The sequence below is a fragment of the Falco peregrinus genome, chromosome 8, assembly GCF_023634155.1.
Source record: "Falco peregrinus isolate bFalPer1 chromosome 8, bFalPer1.pri, whole genome shotgun sequence".
In the NCBI taxonomy this organism is placed as follows: Eukaryota; Metazoa; Chordata; class Aves; order Falconiformes; family Falconidae; genus Falco; species Falco peregrinus.
The window spans coordinates 30,697,339-30,721,377 of record NC_073728.1 but is presented as its reverse complement, the minus strand read 5'-3'; the positions used below and the strand labels follow the sequence as shown (position 1 = coordinate 30,721,377).

The 24,039-nt window shown below is 40.6% G+C and overlaps 1 protein-coding gene across 1 annotated transcript in view; it reads left to right on the top strand.

The window, feature by feature from the left end:
- Positions 1-24,039, top strand: part of CLASP1 (cytoplasmic linker associated protein 1) — a 181,290-nt gene that overhangs the window by 133,354 nt on the left and 23,897 nt on the right. Inside the window, exons 26-32 of the mRNA XM_055811576.1 lie at positions 1,463-1,526; positions 2,880-2,882; positions 3,121-3,284; positions 4,234-4,312; positions 5,271-5,414; positions 17,819-17,962; positions 19,215-19,321. Of these exons, the coding sequence (XP_055667551.1) occupies positions 1,463-1,526; positions 2,880-2,882; positions 3,121-3,284; positions 4,234-4,312; positions 5,271-5,414; positions 17,819-17,962; positions 19,215-19,321 (705 nt within the window). The remainder of the gene's footprint in view (positions 1-1,462; positions 1,527-2,879; positions 2,883-3,120; positions 3,285-4,233; positions 4,313-5,270; positions 5,415-17,818; positions 17,963-19,214; positions 19,322-24,039) is intronic.

Genomic DNA, 24,039 nt, shown 5'->3' with positions numbered 1-24,039 from the left:
CTTTCACTGCTACCCCAAGTCCATGATCTTGTAGAAAGAGACATGGTTATACTTGCTGTCTTCATGTAACCTTTGCCCAGAAAGAAAACTCATTAGAGTAATAAATAAGGGTTCATTTGGAGAGCTGCAATCTGCATGAATTCAGGAGAGCATTGTAGAGTAGTTGTTTTGAGACAGTGCAGTCTTGTGCTGAACGCTGACAGCTTGCTGTGGCGTCGTTACAAAGACTTTTTCCTCTACATGAGATTCTCAAGACCATTGAGTTTGTGCGCTTTTAAAATTTGATCAGTCTTTCATACATAGGTTTATTGGAAAAAAAACCCTCCTGTGTTACTTATAAACAAGCTAATATAAAATAGTTGTAGTCTGGCCTGTTCTTTGAAGCTTATTTTGAGAGAGATGTTGGTGGACTGTGTACAACTGATGTCTTTCTGGAAAGAGGGTACCTGTAGTCAAGACCTGAATGGCTGTTCTCGGAGCAGTCCATGTGCATTTCACTAGTTGCTCTGGTTTCATAATAATTGTGAAAAATACCTAATTGCATCCATAGTATGCAGGAAATGTTACCTAGCTATCTTGCTCTGTTTTTGTTTGCACAGTAAACAAGCAAAACTTTTTCATTCTTTGGCAGTTTGCCTTGCAGGAGAACAAAGACTTGTGTTTTCAAAACATTGGTGCCAAAGGTCTCATTTGCAAAAGGTTCTGCATTTGACTCGAACTCAGTGTCTTATGAAAGGGACCCATACATTACTTCCCCCCCCCCCCCCCGCCCTCAATCTTACTGAGCACCTAATAGTCTCTTACTATATAGGAACTTAGATTGTGCCTTCTGACTTACTAGGTTGCCCGCTTGTTAATCTGTCTTCCATTTCTATATATTTGTCTCCTCAATGTGCCTGCTCTCAGACTTTGGAATCAGTGTGATATTGTTAATACTGTGTGATTCTAGACTGATTTTACTGAAGCAACTGAGAATTTAGACCAAAATATTTATGATCAGTGTGTACCAAAACAGCATGAAAGTTCTAATTTTACTTGGAAAATTTGAATTCCCTGGCACAAAGGAGACTTGAGAAATCTATTCCTAGGCTGTAAAAGACCCCATGGTTTAGTGAGTCAGCAACCTTGGTGCAGGCAGAAAGTAAATGCCTCCCAAATGTGCCTATTTCAAGTAGTCTTCTGCAGTCTAGAATATAGAAAAGAATAGAAGCAGCAGAAAATAAAGTGTCTAGCTTAAGATAAAAAAAAAAAATAAACATTAGATTTCTTAATGTAAGACTGGTGATCCCAGCAGTTAAACTCAGATGCCAGTTCAGGCTTTGCCTAGATAGATAGTTTTCAGAAGTGTGACTTAAGTAACATTGAAATAAGGAAGGTTAGATCTTTCAGCTATTAATATATAGTAGCTTTTTTGCTGCAACTAAAGCTTTAGCATTAATATCGTTTTATTTATGTGTTTTAGCCGAGTCGAGTTAAAAAGGCTATGTGAAATATTTACTCGCATGTTTGCTGACCCCCACAGCAAGGTAAGATCACAAAGACTTGGCTCACACTCTTACACTACTGTGTGTGCACATTTGACACTGTTTCAAGATCAATGTTTTTGTATTTCTACCCATGCCATCTGCTGGGACACACCAGCATTTATAAATCTCCTTGATTTTTATCTGTTTTACAACGAAGAGATGTGTCTCAGCCTTTTACTTTGCTAGGAACTGGTTACCCCCTGCTTCCTAAGGAGCAGCCTAATGCCTTTCAGATGTCAGCTTCTGGAGCGAGGAGTTTGGTTTTATCTGTGCCTCTCTAGGAAGTGTCTTGGTGACACACAGTGGAGCGAGGGCTGTGAAGGGTAGCGAGCCATAGTTCAGCATTACGGTCACTGGGGTTTGTGCACTGTGTGCACCTGGGAGCAGTCTGGGGTCCCACCAAGGCACTGTTCTGGATGTCCTAAGTGGAGCCTTCAGTATGGTTGCTGTGCCTTCTTAGTAACGCTGACCTTTGACGTTAAAGGCTGTGGCATGAATTTACAGGCTTCTCTTAAAAAGAAGCAGACGAGGGAGAGGGGAGGTTGAGCCTGGAGGTGTGCTCAGGCCCAGCGGTCTGTCTTTGACAGGCGAGCGGGAGCAGGGGGAGGGGAAAAGGGAGTTCTGTGCCCTTTCCTCAGGGGGTTTGCTGGTGGAGGGCAACCAGTAATGGCTGGGTAAAAACGTCTGCTGTTGGGTTGTTGAGAAAGACTAAGTTATATAAATATTTGTACTTTAGACCACTTGGTAAACCAGTTTTAATGTCAGGTGGAAACCCCCTGAGTAGGCAGAGTTGCCTGTCACAGGTATTGCCTGAAGTGTGCCATAACTACAGTCTGGACCAGCTGTCCACGAGCCTCACAGAGTGTGGCAGTGTCTACCTGTAAGGTCCTAATGTTTTGGTTCTCAAAGGTTTGGTATGTGTTGTGGAAAGGGTGGAGGTGTAGCTATTTGTTTACAAAATATTTCCAGTTTCTGAGGAAGGTGAGGGTTTATTGCACACTGGACTAGAGCATGTCCTCTGTGGCAGTGGTGATCTGACATCTGCACTGCTGTTACAGAATTACTGCTATGAGGTCATTAGTTGTGGTGTTAAAACATATGTGAGCTTTGTTACACATAAACATATATAAACATACGTTACTTTCATGACTGAGGAGACCAGATCTGATCCAAGATATACTTTAAGTAACTCCACTGAGAAGAGATTGTGTTTTAAGAAAACGTAAACTTTCAGTGAATGCATCTTTTTATCTGTTGACAAACTGCATCTGAACAGCCAGCCTTGATCACTATGTGTGCTAACGAGTGGTTTGTTTTGTTGCATGGCCTGCTTTGCGGTGGAATTCACAACAGAGAGTAAGTGTATTCTACCCCTTTACTTCATCTGTTTTGTGTAGTATTTTAATATGACACATTTTAGATGTGTCTTGTCTGATGTATTTTTTTTCCAGAACAATGTAGTCACTAAATTCATTCCTTTATGAAACTGTCTATAACAAAATCATCCTGAAACTCAGATTGTAAACCCCTCCCCTTTGATTATTTTTTATTTAAAGTGCTGTATTCCTTTTTGTGACACTTCTTTTGTTTATAGGTTTTCAGCATGTTTCTGGAAACCCTGGTTGATTTCATCATCATTCATAAAGATGACTTGCAGGATTGGCTTTTTGTTCTCCTGACCCAGTTGCTAAAGAAAATGGGAGCAGATTTACTGGGGTCTGTGCAGGCAAAAGTTCAAAAAGCTCTGGATGTCACCAGGTAGAGTATTCGGATGGCAAATGTTATGGAGGTTTTTGCAGAACTACAAATTGCAAAAAGGCATTATGATGAACATAGAAAAGCCAGCAGTGCTGTATATTTTGAGGGCTCAACCTTGATGAATACCAGAATAAAGGAGAACACAGTTATGTCAGAATATTTCAAGTGCTGAATTAAAAAGGAGTATCTGTTTTCTAAATAAATAACTTTAAAGCGTAACATTTAAAATGTGTAGTTTATGAACTTTTTAAAATGGGTGTTGGGGGTTTTTTTGTGTGCATGTGCTTATATACCAATTTTCATTGATTGGGAAAAAGTATTTTCAGCATTCAGAATATGAATGGTGCTTTATCACAATGTTCAGAGTATCTTTCATATTGTTCAAACAGCAAATACTGGTAATGTCGGGATAAGACCTTGAATGGTACTGCAGCGTGCACACCGATTTTGCAACGCATGTCCTTTCCAAGGATGTTCAGCACAGGACACTGTGACAATGAAGTTCAGCTCATCCTGGAAATAGGATCATTTTTTAAAAGGCAGTAGTAATGCAGGATAAAATAGGATAGAGTAGGGAAAAAAAGGAGTGAAATCAAAACCAGGTATGAACTCTGAGGACAAGATAAACCAGGCTGCTACTAGAGGTAAGGGAACAGAGCACAGCCTGAAATGAAGAAGGAATGGACAGGTGTGCCAAAAGCTGGATAAGTGTACAGAGAGCAGATAGAGTAACAGTGTATAAAGGTATTGATTTAGCAGTTTTCTCTAGTATCAAGTCAATAATCAGCTGATCCTTAGACTTGGCGTTTCCCTGGTTGATGGTAAAGTTAAGAACAAGAAAAGCATGACAGGTGATGAAATCTGTTGTGTTAGCTTGAATGTATTGAGTTGATTTAATCCTGAAAATTCATGTTAACATTACAGTTTTACCTTTGTTTTCTTTGGACAGGGATTCTTTTCCATTTGATCAACAATTTAACATTTTGATGAGGTTTATTGTAGATCAGACCCAAACACCAAACCTGAAGGTCAGTATCAAAAGCCTTTTCATTAAAGCATCAGCATGGTTGTCTTAGCTTGCCATGTCAGTCATACCATAAAGCACAGAACTCATGATAAAATAAGTAAGTACCTGCATGATACAGAAATGATATTGGCAACTTTGATTAACTCTTGTTCTCCATTTTAATAAATCTAAATATCGTCACATTGGGGCCCTGTAACTCATCACAGGTCAGTAAGAGCTTTAGACACACTGGAACATATTAAAGTTTAGACATGGACAATTCCACTTCACTTGGTCTTGGTGGAAAGAAAACCTGGCTGTGCAGGACAGAAGCAGTGTGAATAGCTGGGAAGTTGGGACCCTAGGCACAGCTTAACAAGTGCTTGTTGCACAGGTCGGACAAGGCACATGTAGGCTTTGGAGACAAAACCATCAGAGCGTTTTGTTAGTGAATCCTCCCAAATGGATACTGTTGTGCAGGCTGTTTTTCAGGAGGTTGCTGTTTCAAGGCTATAGGAACATTGTAAATTCTGGAAGTCATACAAAATTTATTTCCAGAGACAGGAGTATACAGGATACCAAATCACTCAAGTATTTTTTCTTCAATCTCCCAAACTTTGGATCTTTCAAGACTCCAGCATCAGGCATTTGGTTTGGGGACAGTATGGTTTGACATCTAGAACAGTAACTGCTGGTGGAAACAGCATGGTGAAGTACTGATTTGCTTACGCGAGTGTACAAGCACACGTATGTATTTCAAACCAGTTCTGGTGTACTATTTCAGACTCTTACTGTACAAAATTTATCCCGAGTAGAAAGTTCCTTTTGATTTTTGAAACGTGACATTGGGATGTGTCACAGGGATTTTTTTTCCCTCCATGTCTTGTAAGTCTTGTCAGTCTGTAGTGGTACCTGTTTATTATGAGATAAACTCATCTTTGCCAGCTTATGGGCTTAATAGATCCCTTTTTGCTTCTCAGGTGAAAGTTGCTATCCTGAAGTATATTGAGTCCTTGGCAAGACAGATGGATCCATCAGACTTTGTGAATTCCAGTGAGACGAGACTTGCTGTATCTAGAATTATAACTTGGACAACAGAACCAAAGAGCTCAGATGTGAGAAAGGTAAGCCAGCATGATGTGGTATTCCCAGTAATTATTCTTAAAAAACATCACCCAAACACCCCACAAAATAACCCAAATACCACCCCCCTCCCCAACAAACAGTCATAGAGGTAATGAAAAATTCAGTGATTGGATTCTAATTTTGAAAAGTGGATTTTATGTACTTTACTGTCCAAACCAAACTGCCAATTCACTAATGACAGTTTTCTGAAGTTTGTCTTCATGTATTTTTTTAAGGTACTTAGCTGTGTGACTTCAACTACTATTACTATGCAAAAAGAGATCATAGTTTGAAAATGTGCTTTTTCTTTAGCAGTCTGGGGATATCTGTAGGTTTTCGTTTATCTAGGTGGAGGCTCTGTGCTTTGGAGACTCAAATGAAATCTAGCACAACTTCTGTGTTACAATATTGTTAAAAGAAAGTAAACAAATCAGTAAGCTGTCAGAGGCGCCCAACTCTTTTCTTTTAAGAGCTGTGTGTTTATCTCAACCTGGAAAAAACTGACACATTTAGGTCAGACCTGGGTAATAAAGTTACCTTGTTCTTTATCTTGCTCTAGATGCAAGTGTCAGGCAAGCTGAAATGGGGCAGATACTGATACTCATCTCTCCCAAGAGAAAAGTGAGACTTAGTTTTATGTATCTGGCATCTGTAACACGATTTAAAATTACCTTCTCTTCCCAGCCCAGATGTAGAAGTAGATTCCAGTAGGAGTTAAAGGCTTTTGAGATGTACTTGGATTTAAAAACCAACAAACTAACTTTAAACATTTCAGAATGTAAAAATTGTGTGAGATTTTTACATTCTTCATGCACTTAAAATGTTGAATTAATACTAGAATAACATATTATTTTATAACTTTGGAAATAATTCTTATTTTTGTTCGTAGTGATTATTTGATTCTCATGAGTAGATCACTGGGTTTCAAAGGTGCTACAACTGCAGCATTATCTGATAGCTGACACAAGGCTTCAAAGAAGCTTTTTGGGTACATGCTGTTTGCTTCCTTGCATACAGCTGACTGGTTCTACAGAAAAATGTCTCATCCTCTTTTCTGAAGAATTTCTGCAGGTGTTACACTAGTGGGACTGAAATTTGTTTCTGCAAGATAGCCTGCCTCAGAAAAAAAGGGTGACTTGAAATCCTGGACTTAGATCTGGAATATGCGTTTCCATCTGGAATACGTGTTTCCATTTTAATGCTTCCATGTACAAAGTCAGAAAGAATTAAACAGGCAAAGAAGCTGCTTCTCTGTTACAGTTCAAGTAAACCTCAAGCAGTTTACTCCACTGGTGGTCTGTGAGAGGGAGTTGTAATTAAAGTAGGAATATACATTGAAGAGCAAAATCTCTGCATATTGCTCAGCAGAAGAAATATTCCACCATTAGGGGTCATCATTGCTGCATGCAAAATTGAGTGAAGAGTACCTGCAAGAGCTGAAAAACAGGCTGTTCTCTGAAGGTATGGGAGCAGGTATTCGGTGTGGTGTCCATCCTTCTATCTTTCAAAGACTTGCAAAGCCCTGGCAAAACTTCCAGCAAACTACCTGGGCAAGTGCCATGGGGCTAAGAGATTACTGAATCTAAATTATTTTTATTAAACCTGCATGTGACTTGTATTTGCCTCTGCCTGTATCTTTGAAATAATTCCATAGTTAAGCTAACTTAGGCTACTAAAAATGAATGCCTAGGTGATCTTTATTTCATCATACTATTGCTGTACTGTGCTTTTTATTAAGAACGTAGTGCAAACCATGGACTTAAGAAGAAACACTTGAACAAAGGATTTAGAAACAATCATTGGCTGTTATCCCTGTCAGGACTGTAGTTAACAGACTAATAAATTCATTTTGTAGTAACAAACTGGATTATCAAGGGCCAACCCAGACAAGTGAAGTATTCTGAAGAACACAATTAAAAAGTTGCCCTTCCTTTTTGGAGACTGTACCTTGGGGAATAAAACCCTTTTTTTAATATCAAGATGATTCATGTAAACATCAGAAGATTCTGCCCTCATGGAAGGCGTTACGGTGGCCTTCAGGATCAGAGGTTTTCTAAGTGCAAAGCAAACCATGAGTTGTAAACGTTACAACCTAAAAGTGGAGACAGCAGTTGAGATTATGGGGAGAGAGGGGGAAGAAGAACCAGTTCAGTCTTCAAATGATCAAAGTATTACAAGAGGCCTGTAAAAAGTGTAGAATAAGGTCATTTTTCAATGGAATCTGGATCCGAGACTATCAATGCAATCAACTCAGCTCCTGCAAGAGCACACTTTATTTTTGGTACTGAGGAGTCTTGGCTGGTGTAGTCCAGCCCACGTACACCGCAGTGGCTGGCTTGGTGGAATAGCAGTGCCAGCGTGCAACTGCTCGCAGAAGCAGGGGCTCTTTTCCCCAGGAACGTAGTCCCACAGCCAGTGTGGCTCTCACCCGGATTTGAGTTACTGAATGCTACCTTACTGCAAGTAGCATCTGTGTGTATGCTGGCCCTGCTGTTCTGTCTGGATTTTGCCTTCGAGCAGCTGCAGGTAAAACAAGCTTGCTCGTGCTGCGGTGAAGGATATAAATGACCTCTGTCAGTGGGGAAGGCATGTGGCTGCTGTGTGCTCATGGCAATTAGTCATGCAGGTCTGATCCTGTGCTAGCGCTCAAGGGATCTGTTTGAGAAATGGATTGTATTTTCAGTCAATAGTGAGATTATCCTTTTAGCAGTCATCATCAGTCCATTGCTGCTGTTCACTATGTGTGATGATCATGGAGGTCCCAGCCCTGTAGCATTAAGGCACTGGAGAAAAATAAAAAAAGTGGCAGCATTTAGGTCCAAAAACCTTTTTCAAACTGAATGATACAGCTTTATTAATGAACCTTGCGTATTCTTGTGATGATTACTAGAGCACACTTAACCTGTCTGACACCAGACTTGAACTACAGATCATGTTTTATAACTAGTGAAATCAGAAAGAAACAGAGTCAAAGAAAATGCTGTTGTACATAAAACCGTTTATGTTCTTTTATGGAATGATACCTGTAGCTAAGCAGAAGCTGTTATCACAAGAAAAACACGATGGACTTTGAGGAACATAGGGTTGAAATAAGTGTCATCAACAAAATGTCATGATTCCCTCTCAGGGCAGAAACCATTTAAGCTGCTGACAGTAGCCATGAACTATGTACGGTCAAAATTATTGTCAAGCTTTATGTAGAAAATACAGTGATCTGCAGTGTGTTACGGGTAAATATTTGTCTTGTTGTAAAGACTGTTAATACTTATGGGTGTTTACCCTGTGTTCAAGTTAAGATTTACTTCCTGCAAGCAGTGCTAGAAGAAAGGTGAAAGGCATTTGTCCTCCGTACCAAACAGAAGCCATTGGGTAGGAACAGGTCACGCAGCACTGCGTGGAGACGTGGATGGGATGTGGTTCCAGTGCAAGGAGAGCACCTGTTGGTAATTTCCACACATACAGCAAGCAGGCTTGCTGCTTTTTCCCCAAGCAGAACATATCAATGGGCAGGGCACAGATAAGGATTTCAGATAACTGAGCTCTAATTTTGATTGCAGTAGCGGCTAACCTTGTGTGATGTACTTGACTTTCCTCTGCCTTGGTTTATTCCTCTCTGTAACAGGGCATTAATTCTGATTTTTCTCTGGAAAATATTTAAGATTTTATGAAGTCATTTTACAAAAGCCAGTTAATTACCACACCGAAAAATAACACAATGACAATGCAAATACTGTGATGACTGGTCTGAGGACATTAAGTCAGTAACTTCACCATGTTATCGCTAATATTGCCAGCAATGTTATTGTGCAATCTTTACGTAGGTAAAGTGCTTATTGAATTTGGATGACAGGCTCGGGCTTTGTGTGGGAAAATGCTTTGATCTTGGAAAAGAGCCATCAGTTTGGGAATGGAGATAGAATGAGGCTTCTGATTTGACTTTGGCCACGGTCTAAAGAAGCCTCCTGTCCAAGGCTGGGATGAATAGAAACTTTTATTAAACATGAGTGTTCAGCATTTGAGAGGATGGAATTGTCTGTGAGGGCACACAGGATCTTAGCATTTAGGAGAAGCTTGTACAGGCTGAAGGGGAACAAGGTCTGCAGAGGTGAAGGGCCAGTGATATTGCCTACCATCTTATTAATACAGGTCTTGTTATTAAAGACTAGCCGAGCTCTGGTTGTAATGATAAATAACAAGATCTGTATTGCCTGATTGTCATTTGGACTACTGATCTCGGGGAAGATGGAATTTTTCCTGTGTGCCAGATATCCTGACTGGCTTCTCTGTTGATAAAGCATTCCTACAGTAGTTTTTTTACAAGCCTGAATGTTGTTTTACATGTTATGAGCAGCTTCATGCCATGTGTGCATCATGTTCTGCCTTCCACTTACGTAATGGGGAAAACTCTCTATTTCAACTGTCTTGTTACTACTGAGCTTGGCCGAGCTGCCCTTGAGTACAGACAGTGTATGGGACTTGATAAGAAACTAGAACCACTGCAGTGATTCAAAAAGCCCAGGACAGTGCTTGTGTTACTGGGATTTGCATGAAGATGAAGTCCCCCTCCAGACTACCTAGGGGAAGGGCCCTCCTTGGGTTGGCACCACCAGTTTGCAACTGAAGTCTAGAGATGTCCAAAGAAAATGTGTTTGGGATCAGATTTTCTTCCTAAAACTGATTGAGAAACTGCTTCTGAATTACACGGGAAAATGAGGAAGATTTCAGAGAGAAAGCTGCAGGTCAACAAATTAATGTGCTCAAACAGCCAATGAAGTTCTATTACTTCTTTAACTAGTAGTCCTAGCTGTCATTTCTTGACAAATTAGTGTCACTTGGATAAGGAAATTGTATCTTATCAATAAAGCCCAGTGCAAGTTTGAATAAAATACTGCTGTGATATGCGTAGGAGGACCAGTGATAGGAAAGCAAACACTTCTAAGGAAGCGAAGTTGAGTTCCTTTGCGATGTACTGCCATGAGACTACTAAAATCTCTTCTGGAGCTTTAATTTTCCATCTAACATCAGGCTGATTTGAGCAATTCTGGGACAGAAGCTCTTCTTTAAAGGCACACCTGAAGACTCTTGGTGAGCTGAAATGGTGGTGTTAATCTTTGCTGGTGCTGGGCAATAAACACTGTTGGTCATAGCCTGTTAGAGCAGCGGTGACAAGGAGGATGTTTGCAGAAATGGATTTGAATGGCAGATTGTTTTAATGTTCCTCAGTCGCAGACTTGCCTTTCTGAGTCAGAGGTTTGTCTAGCAGTCCTGCAACATTCCTGCGCCAGATTTGTGCGTCTCATGGACTCCACGAAGAGCCAAGTTACCAGAGAACCAGGTCTTAGGATTTAATTTCAGGCTTATGGAGTCTTGAATAGGACTATGGCCATACTGCTGAGGTCAGCCCTTTAGCCAAAGGATATTCCTAAAGAAGTCAAACTCGGCCTAAGTGCACAGAATTCCTTTCAAGCATTTAAACATAGTGTTAAGGAAAATAGTGTAATACATCAAAAGTGGTAGCTGGTGGCCTTCAGTGTTTGCTTGATTTAATGCTGTTACAACAAAAAGGATCTCTGTGTCCCAGCTGTGTTTCCAAAATAGTAGCCATCATTTTCTGTTTGTTTTGAGTTTGATGCTAGAGAGCTATGAGGGCCAGAATGTTTTTAGTGCACGCAGTGTCAGGAAAATGGCTTTTACCCAACATTGGTGGCCAGAAAATCATTACGTGCTTGTTGGAAATGTGGTGCTGGGGTAGATTTCCTTAAAATTTAATCTCTTCACTTTATACAGCCTTCTAGTGTCCTTTGAGCTGAAAGCAGTTTGTAATATAAGCACATTTTCTCAGTTTGCTTGAAACATTATCATGCATTAGCTCTTACTATGAGATCAGAAGAATTTGCCTCACAGAATGTGTGTATACTCATGCTTATGTTATTTGTCTGTTCATAATATGCTTGTGTGTACATGCCATTTATATAAATACACACGTACCTACGTAGGTATAGATGATGTATCTGTTTTGAAAGCCAAGATTAGAGGTGATATTTAAATGATGTGTTGTAGAGCCAATCCAGTAAAGAGACCATGGGCTGTGTTTTCTGCACTGTGATGGGTAAGACTGCCATACTTATTCTAGCATTTTGAAACTCTGTGCAGGTTAAAGTGGGTGTTTTAATTACAAACTATCTTACTTCAGTAGACTTTCTTTCTTGGCTTGTATCTTCCCTTCAGAATTCAAACTTGTGTCATGCCAGGTTTACAATAAAAGTTTCTCAGTTGTCAATGAAATGTAGCTTTTGTTTCTAGTCCTGAAACCTGTTTTTGCAACAAATGCCATTTTGTAAGGAACAAAGTTTACTCAGAATAATCTTCATCAGCTTGACTTCTGAGGTAACATCTAACTCTCCAGAAATAATTAATATTTTTGCCGTGGTCTTTGCAGTGCCCAGGTCACAAAACAACAGCATGCATAAGGAGTCATAGCTCATTATAGAATAGTAATCCGATTTTTTTTTTGCTGGCACTTGTTTGAGAGGCTTTTGAAACATGTAATGCAACCATCCATGACTTGTAAAAGCCTTTCATGATACTGTGTGCTGTATAAAACAATAGCAGTGTGGATTTAATCTGTATATGAATTCTGTATTTAAATCTGTTAAACAAGTTCTTCCTTTTCAGGATGTGGATGTAAACAGCATATTCTGATAGAAGTCCTTTGGGAAAACTGTGTGTTTAAAAACCTGTGCTCAAGCTAGCATGCTTGGTTTATGTGTGAGCTGATGAAGCCATCGTGCTTCATATTACCCTGTCAGTAATGTGGACATCCATGCTCATCTGATTCTAGACCTGAAAAAGGAACAAGCAGGAGGTTTGGTTTGGTAGATAGTTTGTTAACTTAGTGCCAGCTAACAACTAGTGGTCTGCTGGAAAGTACACTTAAATAACGCTTGTTTAGAGCCTGCAAACACTCTCAGCAGATGTGAATTAACTCACTTAACATCAGCTGCGCTCACTGGAGAATCGAAGCGTTGCCCTATGCCAGTGTGTGCTAATACAAGCTGCCTAATGTGCCACTGCTGCCTCTCTATCTCAGTGGATCTATATTTGATCTGCAGTTTAGTGTAATTCAAAGTGACACGAGGGAGAGAGCTGCTCTGTTCCAGCATGCCTTAAGTTATTAAAACCACATTTGCCTTAGACTAGATGGTGACGTGAATGATGCATACAGAGTATGATTATGTTTATCAAAAGTGAGTAGATGTTAGTGCAGACCTTCCCCAGACTGATCACGTGGTAAAAGGCATTTGCAGATGCTGTTGGTCTATCAGACTGATGCCTGGACCAGAGGCAGGAGTTTGCAAGTTCTTCACTGCTTCTTCCTCTGAACTTAGAGACGTCTGCGAGGATAGGTGCGGGCAGATGCAAGCACCTGTTCCCCTACTCCTGGCTGGCCAGATGCAAGTGCCATCTCAGTGCAGCACTGCCTTGGCTCTGCGCCTCAGCAGAAGTTTTCAGGTGGTTATGGAGGCCATCAGGAGGTGGCCAAAGCAAAGCCTAGCAGAACTAAGGGATGATCTGTAAGCCTGAGAGTTGTGGCCGATTTAGTTTCGAGCCAGTGCCACCCTTTGCTGAAGGGAATGCTCTTCTGGTTAAAGCAAGTATTAATGTTTTTTGTTACTTGAAATTAAGCAAGCAACTGATTAAAACTCTTCTGCAAAAACATGGCATGTGTACTGCTTAGATGATTCAGTTTAAATCTATGCTTTCTCTAAATAAATATCAACTTTCCTGTTTGTCAAACCCAGACCATGCATAGTTGGGTGGGTGAGGATTTGCCAGCTAGGACCACTACAGCTTCCTCAGGGCCCGGTGAAGGAAACTTGGAAGAGAAATGTAAACAGGTAGACTAAAAGCTGTGTGCACTAATCACACTAATCGTGTTTGCAGTCTCAACTCAACTGTCTAGCTGTGTAAAGAGACCTTGACTCGGAGCCTGAAAAGAGTGTGTGTGTCTGTGAAGTATTTTTTGGCTTTGGTGTGCTTTTCTGTTAACTCTTTTGTTGTATTCCCTCGTAAGCAATCAGGGTATGAGGTCCTCTGCTTTTATGGGGCCCCTGGTGTTGTGAGCCCATCGCCAACAGAAGTTTGAGAAACGTGAAAACTGCTTTCATACAGCTTAGGCAACTAGCCGCTTATTCTGCTTGGTCTATTGGACCAGCGACAGCAGCAATCATAAGGCACTTGCATTAAGCTTAGGTCACTGACCACATTTCCTTTCTAAAACCAATGGATTTTTCCAGTTAGCCTTGATCTTTTTGCTTAATGAGCCCAAACAATTTCAAAGAGACTTTATTATAATTCAACCAATTTGCAGAGGTTACAGTTTTTGATAAATATGGTCAACACCCACTGCTAGGTGAAAACAAAAAAACAGAAGTTGCTAAAGCATTTGTGTCCCTTTAGCAGCTGATGCTGTTTGGACAGCATGAATTGCATTGACCTAAATGTGAAACTTTGGGAGCTGCTACCAGCTTGTGGAACCTGATCCTTTGCTGCATTGTTATAAGTAGAATAATGAAGTTATATAAATGATCCTTTGCAAATGATTCAAGAACCTGATGTGGAGCCAGACCCCCTCACTAGCATAGTTAGGCTCTGAAGTCACTGGAGTTTCTCCAGCTCAAGCCAGCAGAGAACTGCTTCGTTAGGATTAGATAATCTGTAGGGTCTACGTTATATGTCACTGAATGGAGATGGATTAGTGTTCCACACTAATGGTACAGGGACACAAAGGCAAGGGAAAATTCAGATATTACTCTTTCTTCAAACTATGTATCATCAAGCATGAGTGTTGCATGGAGAATGTTTGTACATTGTGTACAGAAATAAGTTTTCTATGGCTTGTTTTAAATTTATCTACTCTTCGTAATCTGATGTAACGTAGTAATTTAATGAAACTACGTTAGTAGTTTCCACAAGATTTTCCACAGTTTTAAAACTGAGAAGAATTATCTGTAAAAGATTGCCTTTGACTAGATAAATGTATACTAGATAAATGAAACTTAGAGGGTTATCAGGTGTGTCCAGCTCTAACTATTAAGGCAGGTGTAGAAATGCTAGAAATGCTGCTCCTGATGCCCTTCATTACTGAAATAAAATTAGCTGTATGAGAACTGGAAAGTATTGCAAAAGTGAAACTTGAAGCACATTATAAATGTGATTTCAAGCTAGTGTGGACCTTCCAGCTTTTGAGGACAGTAGTGACAGTCCCTGGTCGCAGAGACCGTCTTTTTAGGTGGTGTTAGCCAGTGTTAAATCTCAAGTAGGAAATTATGGCTGAACTTTCAAATAATAGCTTCTGCCTGAAATAAACCTAAAAGTGCTAGAAGTGGGGTGGCTGAGGACTATTTAAAAAGAACACAGCCAGGGTTAACCCACATAATTCCAGGGTGGCTTTTGAGAGCTTTACTGGAGCACCACTCCTAGGCTGTAGTAGTACTTGGCTTTATTTCAAAAAGCATTGACTGTAGGTCGTCTTTCAGTCCATGTAAGATTGTAAACATTGTGAGCAGCTGTTCGGCACTTTGCTCAAAGCCCAGTGGCCTGTTTACAGGCAACAACAAAATTGCTGAAGATCACCCAGGTACACAGAACACTGGCAAGACAGCTCCTAAAGACAAGCTAAGCTGTTATTTCGTGCAAAGGGGAAGGGTGGACACAGTCCTGTTTTTTCACTAAAGCCAAAACAAAAAGCTGGAACAAAATTGAAGTGACCTCTGGGAGCTCAAACTTCCCTCAGATGCTCTTGTGGCACATCTGTGCTGTTAGTGTTTGTGTGTAGGGTTAAACCATACCAATTAGGTAACCCTCTCCTTCAGAGTGAAGCCACAGGATCCTAAAGTCCCTGGTGGAGATTTGGTGAACACTTTGCTTAGATATGTGAGATGGATTTTAGACCTCTGGCACACAGGAAAGGTACCTCCAGAGCGTCACATCGTAGGGTGCCTCTGCTGTTGTGCCTGCTTTGCTCTATTTGCTTAGGAGGCCTCCAAGGATGACTTTATTTCTAAGCCATCAGTGGGAGATATGTGGGACAAAGGTATCTGAAATCCTTTCCCATCTCACTGTGCCTTGGGCAACTCCTGACTTACCAGTTGTTATTTCCAGATACTCTAGTCTCTGAGCAGTCTCAGCTTGGGGACCATGTTGTTCACTTTTCCCTTTTTTTTTTTTTTTTTTTTAAATGTTTGGGTTTTTTTCTTATTTCAATGAATGCGAGATCTGCTTGTTCTGACACAGATCATCTGCATGTCCACTCCCTAACCAGCTGGGATATGCATGCCGTTCACAAATGGGAATGTACTTTGGCATGACTTGTCACTTTGCATTCAGTTCAACATGGTGGTTGTTGTTCTGAGATCTCTTGTTTGCAGTAATATTTTTATTACAGAAAATACTATGCTGGTGAAAACTTAAAAGTTCTCGGATGAAAATGGACAGAAATACACGTCCTTGTTGGATACCAGGCAGGCTTCATGGCAGAATTGCCCAAAACTTCAGGTCAGAGGAGGGTAGAGTATAGAGTTAAGCAAGCCATGGGGAAAATTATCTCCCCGTTTCTTTCATTCCTAGACCTTCAATGTGAAGCGAATAATGACACACTGTGTTTCTGTTCAAGTTAGCAAGAGTTTTGGCAGGAGGCAGCATGGTCCATCTGGAATGAAGAGTCTTGAAGACCTGTTGTTTGCTGTAGTCCTTGGAAGCCCGTTGAGTGTGGTGTGCCTCGGTTTCTTGGTTGGCCGTGTGAAGAGGATGATACTTACCAGACTTCTGTGGATGGAATTTTTTTTATATACAAAGCTGTGTTACTGCAAATTGGGGCTGATAGCAGAAGGGATAGCATAGCTTGAATTGCAGTTTGCACACTGAAACAATGAGATACTTCGATTCCGCTCCACTATGAAAGGGGTTTTGTGTACCCAAGTTCATCATCTGCTCAAGGATTCCACTTCACAGGGAACTGTAGATACACTTTTAATTATTGCAACTTTGCAAACACATTACTTACTAAAAACTCCTTCTTTGAATTGATAAGAACAATGAATGTACAGTTAGCGCCACAACTGTGAATTATATTTTTACCTTCTTTAAAGTTCTTTTTCATTTCTAGGTAGTTTTAGAAAGTTGATCCTCAAAAGGGTGAGGCGCAAGTGTCTGCTGTTCTTAAGCCTGTATGTATGCTGTTCCAAACTAAGAGCATGTGTAGATTTGCTTTTCTGTGAGCCTAAGCCAATGCTTTGTATCCAGATATGTATTTTAGGGGTGGCTGTGTCAATGGCTACACCCCCATTGGAGAAGGTGATGCTGCAGGCCATCAGAAGTCCTTCTTCATTGCTTCATTTTTATTGTTCTTTTAATGAATTTTTAAATATATATGTTTTTAAAAATATTTTCAAGGCAAAGGCGGGGGAAAATACTGGAATTGGTGCAATCCACATGGGTTGTATGCTGCTAGGGAAGTCTGGTTAGGAACATGTGATGTTAATTACTCTTGCAGATCTGCGCTCTGTGATTTATTCTGTTTCCATGCCCATTAGGTTCCATTGTCTTAGTTCAGGATACGCAGAGCTGTATGTTTGCTAATAGAGTTAGTGGAGATCCTGTTCTGGCAGCTATTCTTCCAGGCAGATAGGGCAAACCCCGTCCAGTGAAATTAATGGTAAAGTTCTTAGTTGTTTCAGTGGTACCCTGGCTTCGCTTACTACGTTTAGGGAATCTAGTGGGGTTTAGCCTGTCCATGGATGAGAGAAAGGTGGTTCTTACCATCCCAGTAGATCTTCCACTTGAGATGGAGTCTTCTGTTGCTGAAACAGCCTCAGTGGTGAGACTCGCAAGGAGAGGTGGGAAAACAGAAGTAAGGATTGTCTGATGAAACAAACTTGTCAGACCCTTAAGAAGTTGGGTGGGAAGAGAACACGCACGCTTAAAATAGAAAGTGTGGGAATGAGAAATTGCACTCCTAGATTCTTCATACTTATCTGAGCTTCTGGTTTTATTTGTTCCCTGTACATTTTTTGCAGTAACTTGTTCAATTGAAATACTTGCTGGACAGGATGATGGTAAGATTTTCTCTCTGAGTGTGAATAGCTGTATACCTCACATCTGAGGAGTTAACGATACAAATGCAAAAATATATTGTAAGCTCTAAGAACTAAAAAGTTAACTATAGTAGTTAGCAATCCCTTAAGACACGTCACAAGGTACACATGAAAAATTTGTCTAGTGTGGGAGTCTTCTTTATGAACGAAATGCACATCGTTTACCCTAAGGTTTGTTACCAACAGAATGCCTATTTTTTCAAAGAATGAAAACTGATGGTCTTTTCTTTTTTTTTTTTTCTTTTCAGGCAGCACAGATAGTCCTGATTTCTCTCTTTGAATTGAACACTCCTGAGTTTACCATGTTACTTGGTGCCTTGCCAAAAACATTCCAGGATGGTGCTACCAAGCTCCTGCACAACCACCTCAAGAACTCCAGTAACACCAGTGTGGTGAGAGGCCCTTGTTCTTGCAAACGCCAGAGCCTCAAAGACTCAAAACCACCAGCAGCTCATTGATAAGCTGTTGCAGATACTCAGTAGCATGAATTATCTGTAACTGTTGTCTTGAAGCAATATGGCAACAGAGGCTTCTGTTTGATGTTGCTTTTATAGGGATCATTAAAACCAAAAACTCATTTATTTTTAAATTTAATATAGTCATAACCAGTAAAAATAATAATAATAATAAAAACCCAACAAACTGAGAAGCGCATGAAAGTTGGGTGTGTGCTTTTGAAAATTCTGCCAGTTAACAATCTTTTGGCCAAAACAGAGATCCTGATACCACAGATTTTCTGGGCTTACCACCACTATTGAAATCAGTTTAATAACAGACATACTGCCTACTAAGACGCTTGCAGGATCTTTGGTTGACCTACAAGGTCTCCTCAGTCTATACCTATTACCTTACGTTTTGGTTTTACGTGAAACTCTTACGTATTTTTATTCCTGTGAAGGAATATGTTAGCAGAGGATTTAAGTGTGCTTGTAAACTTCCCCACAGAGCAGCAAGGGTTAGGGTATTTTTTGCCTTTTTATGTGGAAATCTTGTGAAACTTGCTGGAATTTGAACCCTCCTGTCTTTGCACTTCCATGGGGCAAGCAGCCCTTTGTGTAAGCTACAACTGTAGCAACTTCCAGGCGAGTGGATTGGATTCCCTAGTACTTTCGACTTTCTGTGAAGACAGTCAGAATTGGGAGCAATTTCTACTCATTTTGCTGTGGTATAAATGATGGTGCAGGCCAGTGGAAAAAATAAGTTAGATTGCTTACTTATGTTCGTAACAAGCACAATCAAGAATGCTTTAGACAATGTGGAGAAATAGCTGCATAATTAAATTGCTAAATTGCCAGCGTAATGGTCTGCATACTTTGGAGCCTGGCAAATCTTGTCTGAGAAGCTGGGTATCCTGACAGATTGATAAACCGTTTCTCTGGCAATATTTGCAGGTTGTACATGTTGCAGGTGCTGTGGGTTGTAGAAAAGTACACGTCTGCTTTCTTTATCGTCAGAGCAGAACCTTCGAGACCATATTAATGACTACATGAACCATGGCTGCAGATTTTTAGGTCCAGAGCCAGAACCAAAACTGCACTAAGCTTGTCTAGTGCAAACAAAGGCAATATTTGGACCTGTTGTTGTGTACTCCTGCCTATGCATTGCAACACGTTGCTAATCCCTCTCTTCCTGCTTCTGTGCCAGGGTTCCCCCAGCAATACCCTTGGTCGGACTCCTTCCCGACACTCCAGCAGCAGAACCAGCCCCTTAACTTCACCTACCAACTGTTCCCATGGTGGACTGTCTCCAAGGTAATGCAGCAGGCTAATTAAACCACTTGCAAAATATTAAAGGATTTCAACACTGAGTGTGCATTTGCAGAATGTGACTCACTTTGAAAGCAAAAACAGGACCAAAAGTTTACAGTAGATTGCTCCAAAGAAACAGGGTGTGAGCATGATTATACATGATTGGTGATTGATTTCAGTGTTCCAGTCCTCATGTTATCTGTGTAATATGAATGTCTTCTCTTATAATACTGACTTTCTTTCATAAGTAGGCCTTCTCCAGAATTAGATTTGTGGGTTCAATAAAGGTAATACTGAATGGCAGCATTAGAAATGAGGTCTTGTTAAGGTTGCAAATATCGCAAAGTGTATGATGACTTTCAGGTCAAGGGTTTCAGCTTGTGTCTATTTTTTAGGTGTGCCCTGTTGATCAGTAATTCATCTGACTGTAGTACAGTGCTTGTGCTGCTGGGAGAAGTGCTGAATCTCCTGTTCCCCTCTTACACTTTGTGAGGGTGCAGAACAGGCAAAGGTGGCAGCTGTGTTTCAGTGCTGAATGCCTCTCAAATCACACTCCTGGCTGCTCACCAGCAGAACACTGGTGTGATCCTTTGGGCAGCAGGTCTTGTCGCAGCCAGGCGTTTCACTGAAGGTGCAGATGCTACTCTAGAATATATTGGTCGACGCCAAAACATTTTATTGGGCAAACATGGATTCTTGGATATTGGAATTGTATATATTTTGCACCATAAAAACTTAGAGCAGAGGAGATGGGAATTTAGATGGTATGCTCTGGGACCATAGAAAAATTGGAGGAAAGTATTAGGCTTTTACCTGGACAAGCTTTGATTCATGCTGGGAAAGCTTAAAAGCTCTTGCTTTTGTCTGCCTGCCCTCTCCATGGGAGGTCGCTTTCCTTTGTCATGGAAGAGACTTAGAAGGAAACATTTTGGATGAGAAGTGCAGTTTGTAGTCCATTTTAGTAATTTACACTGAAATCTGTTGATCACCCCTGTCATGACATGCGAAACCCTGTCTGGAGGGTTACTTAGAGATGTGAGTTCCCACGTGCCACGAAAAATACAGGCTTTTAGCCTTTAGTGAGTATGTGTACTAATCCAGCAGCATATGAGGAGCACATGGAGATTCCTGAGAAAATTTTGGGTATCTAAATACATCTTTGTGACCTCTAAATCTTCTGTAATCCAAAACTAGAGTGGGAGGTTGCAAGCCAAGGTTGAGATGTCTTATTATGAGTTTTTCAACAAAGATTTTGTTAAGGAATTAAGTTGTAAAATTTCAGGGGAATGGTTCCAACTCTTGCTTCCTTTTTGATTAGTTTGAGCATTGTTGCCCTGATGATGTCTGTCATGGGAGATTATAAACTTAGATAGCTCTCTGTGGTTATGTTGTGGCTTTGCTGGCCATGTTTACATGTGGCACTTACTTTATAAATCCATGAGCTTTTTACCATGCTTTTTAGCTTTGCCACTGGGTTACAACTGTGTTTTGCCACTTCACTCTCTGCTTTTCAATTTGTCTTTGCATTCTCCTTACCTCTTGATGTCAGAATGCACGTATCAAAATATTGATTAAAGCATTCAGTGTATACTTAAAACAAAACTTGCATTTTGTTGTTGCTGTTGTTCTCGAGCATTTTGGGTTTAGTGTTTTTTTTGCCCTGTATGATATGTTCTCAAGGAATAGTTAGAGGGGGCATGTAATTGCAGAGCATTCTGCCATTAAGTTGTCAAGACCAAAAATGCTACTGATGCAATGGGCCAGGAACTTCCTTTAGAAAACAGTCATTCCTTCAGTTTTCTATGGAGTTCTTGGAGATGTTGATCCAAAAATTTAGGTGTCTTTTCAACAAGTATGTCCTGTTCCCTTGCTGGATTTAGTTATTCAAGAGTGATGTGTAAAAGTCATTCTTCTATGATAGGTGAAGGTGGAAGCTGTTGTAAAAGCCCTTTAAAATATTCAGGGGACAAGTTCTACTTTTTTTGGTGAGTGACCTCTAAGCAGTAACAGTAGCTGCAGATTTCTGCCATTTGTAGAAAAGGTGGTGGCAAGTACTGCACATCAGTGGCAGTAGCTTCTGATGCTCTGCTGGACCGCATCCTTCTTGAAAATGTCTTGTGTTTGAACCTGGTCGGGACTTGCAGAACAAAAGAGAATATAGCTCTGTTTCTGAAGAGTTCGTGTGGTCGACCTTCTTTCAGAAAAAAAGGCTTTGAAAGATGTGCTGACAGTTACAGGAAGAAGGGTACACTGTAGTATTGCAGTTGTTGGTATAGATGCTTGTGTCATGTTTCCATTACAAATGCTTGTCCTTTGCTGTTCATCGGTGGTGTAAAATGTTGCTTTTCTCTCTACAAACGTGGAAAATAAGCACACCTGAGTCATTCTGATAGCAGTGTAAAAGGCTAAAGATTTCCCCAGTTTCTCTGTGTAGCTCTCCTTCAAAAATACGCTTGGTTTTATGTTTTTATGGAACCCGTTGCTAAGGGGCTGTACCAAGGTTGTGTATGCCCATTGCTTCCTGGGGTGCTGCATGTGCAGACCTTGCCTCGTACAGGCAGCCTGAGTGCAGTCAGTTGAAGGATTATGTCCAATTCTTAATGCCAACTTTGGTTTTGAGGATTATAATTTCCTTTGAATTTGTTCTTGATGGACAGATTGGAGGAGTAGTCATACCTAAAGACATATACCTTTGGGGCTGGGATATGTGTAGAAAGGATAGGTTGGGTCCTGTAGGAATATAAAAATGCTGCTAAGCGTAGCTGCTCTCCCATATTACTATTTGTGGACTATATCCTCAATATTAATCAGCAAGGCTTTCTATAGTATATATGTATGCCATGCCCTTAGGTCACATTACTTCTCCCATATTATTGCCATCACAACTGAATTCCAGATGACTAATTTTTTCCTTTTTTGTGTGTGTGTATTTGTGCGTACGTGTATTTGAGCTCTCTGGATAGATTTTCAATGTTTTGGCTGAACTGGACATTGCTGATTCAAACAGTTGACTTACCTATCCACATGATAACAAGTGTCCCCTGATGTTAGTGTCTTCAGAAGGGCAATGTGCTTTCAGGGCTTTGGGCAGAGTCCTTCCTTCCGCTTTCATTTGCTCCATCCAGTTCCCCTTCATGACCACTAGAACATATCCACTGCATCTGTGAGTTCTCCATTTGTACTTCCTTTTTTTGTCGTGACAGTCTTAGTTTTTTGGGATTGGAGCTGTGGGAGAAAGAGGTGTTTTCTGAAGAAGAAAAGCAGGGGAGGGCACTTGGGAAGACTGAAAATAATAGGGAAAACCCCAGACATCTGACTGAGAGGAAAGAGTGTTTCCTGGGCAATGCTCAGATGAATGGCTTGAGTTTGCGTTGCACAGAGGAAATCTGAGATTTAGTAAATGATGTAGTATGACAAAAAGGAAAATACTAAGTTGTGAAGTGCTCCAGCGTAAGAATACTGTTCTGAATAGCAAATGGACTTACGTAAACTCACAGTGTTACTTTCAGGCTCTAAATTTTCACCTAGAATTCTGTAGGAATATTTGAGGGAATATCAAATGAATAGGTTTGCCCTACTGCTTCTGCCTTCATAGCAGTAGTCCAGAAACCTGTGCATAGTTCCAGTTATTAAAAAAGATAGTGTAGTCTTTCAAAGATCTCTGGAGGAAATGCATCAAAATAAAAGGCTAACAATTTTATTTGGTTGTATAAGTTTACTTGCTTGTTTTTTCACTGACAATAGAAAATACAACTAAAAAATGGAATTTGACTCTCAGTATTAAGTTGAGCAAGGCAAGGCATAGAAAAAGAATTAAAATAAGCCACCCACCTTACACAGTAAAGGACAAGCCTGCAGTTTGGTGGCCCATTTGCAGTTGGGTGAGACTAGCTGTGAGGCTTCTGATCAGCAATCTGGGTGTCCGGTGTATTTCCGTAATAGCTACATGTAATGGCTATGTGTTTGATTGCTGGTTAACAAGTGAATTTCTTGACACCACTCTTAATAAGAGTTTTCAACTGGATTTGCTGTTTGCACTGGAAAAATTGTTGACTTGTTTGCCGCTTCTGATCTTGCAATATCTTTCACTTGCATATATACAAATGTGACTTTCTGAGACAGTGTGCTTAAACTTAATAGAAACAAAGCAGTGTCCAGAATACTCTCCCAGCTCAAGCATCTATATTCTTATTTAGAAGATGACTGTAAGAATCTGTGTATCATAAAGGGAACAGGACAAAAACAAACTTTAGATGAATTGGCACATGGATGGATGCCTCGACCCAAAGGTGCAGGATCAAACCAGACCCAAAGGGGCTTGTGGAAGTCTGATGAGAAATCTGAATCGACTTAGATGCTCGTGTCATCCAGTCTTTTCAGGTGTGTCTGCTGGGACCTGGACCAAGTCCCCAATTTACATGACGTTTACACTGTAGGCTGACTTTGACTCATGCATTTTTGGAGTCAGTTTGAAACCTGGTGAAGCAGGATCAGATCTTAAGCCCTGCAGAGGTTTGATGATTGTGTAGGGCCTTGTGCAGGCTCTTCTAGAGGCACCAGGAGCCAAATGTGACGTGCTACCTTTGAGTGTCTGAGAAAAAAATCAATTCCAATTTTCCTTTCTTCCAGGGAGATCCTGTTGCTTGCAAGTACCTGCTTAGAGTTTGAATAGTGATGTGTGGTCAGGGATTGTTTACTTGGAGCACTGTAAGAGTTTCAGA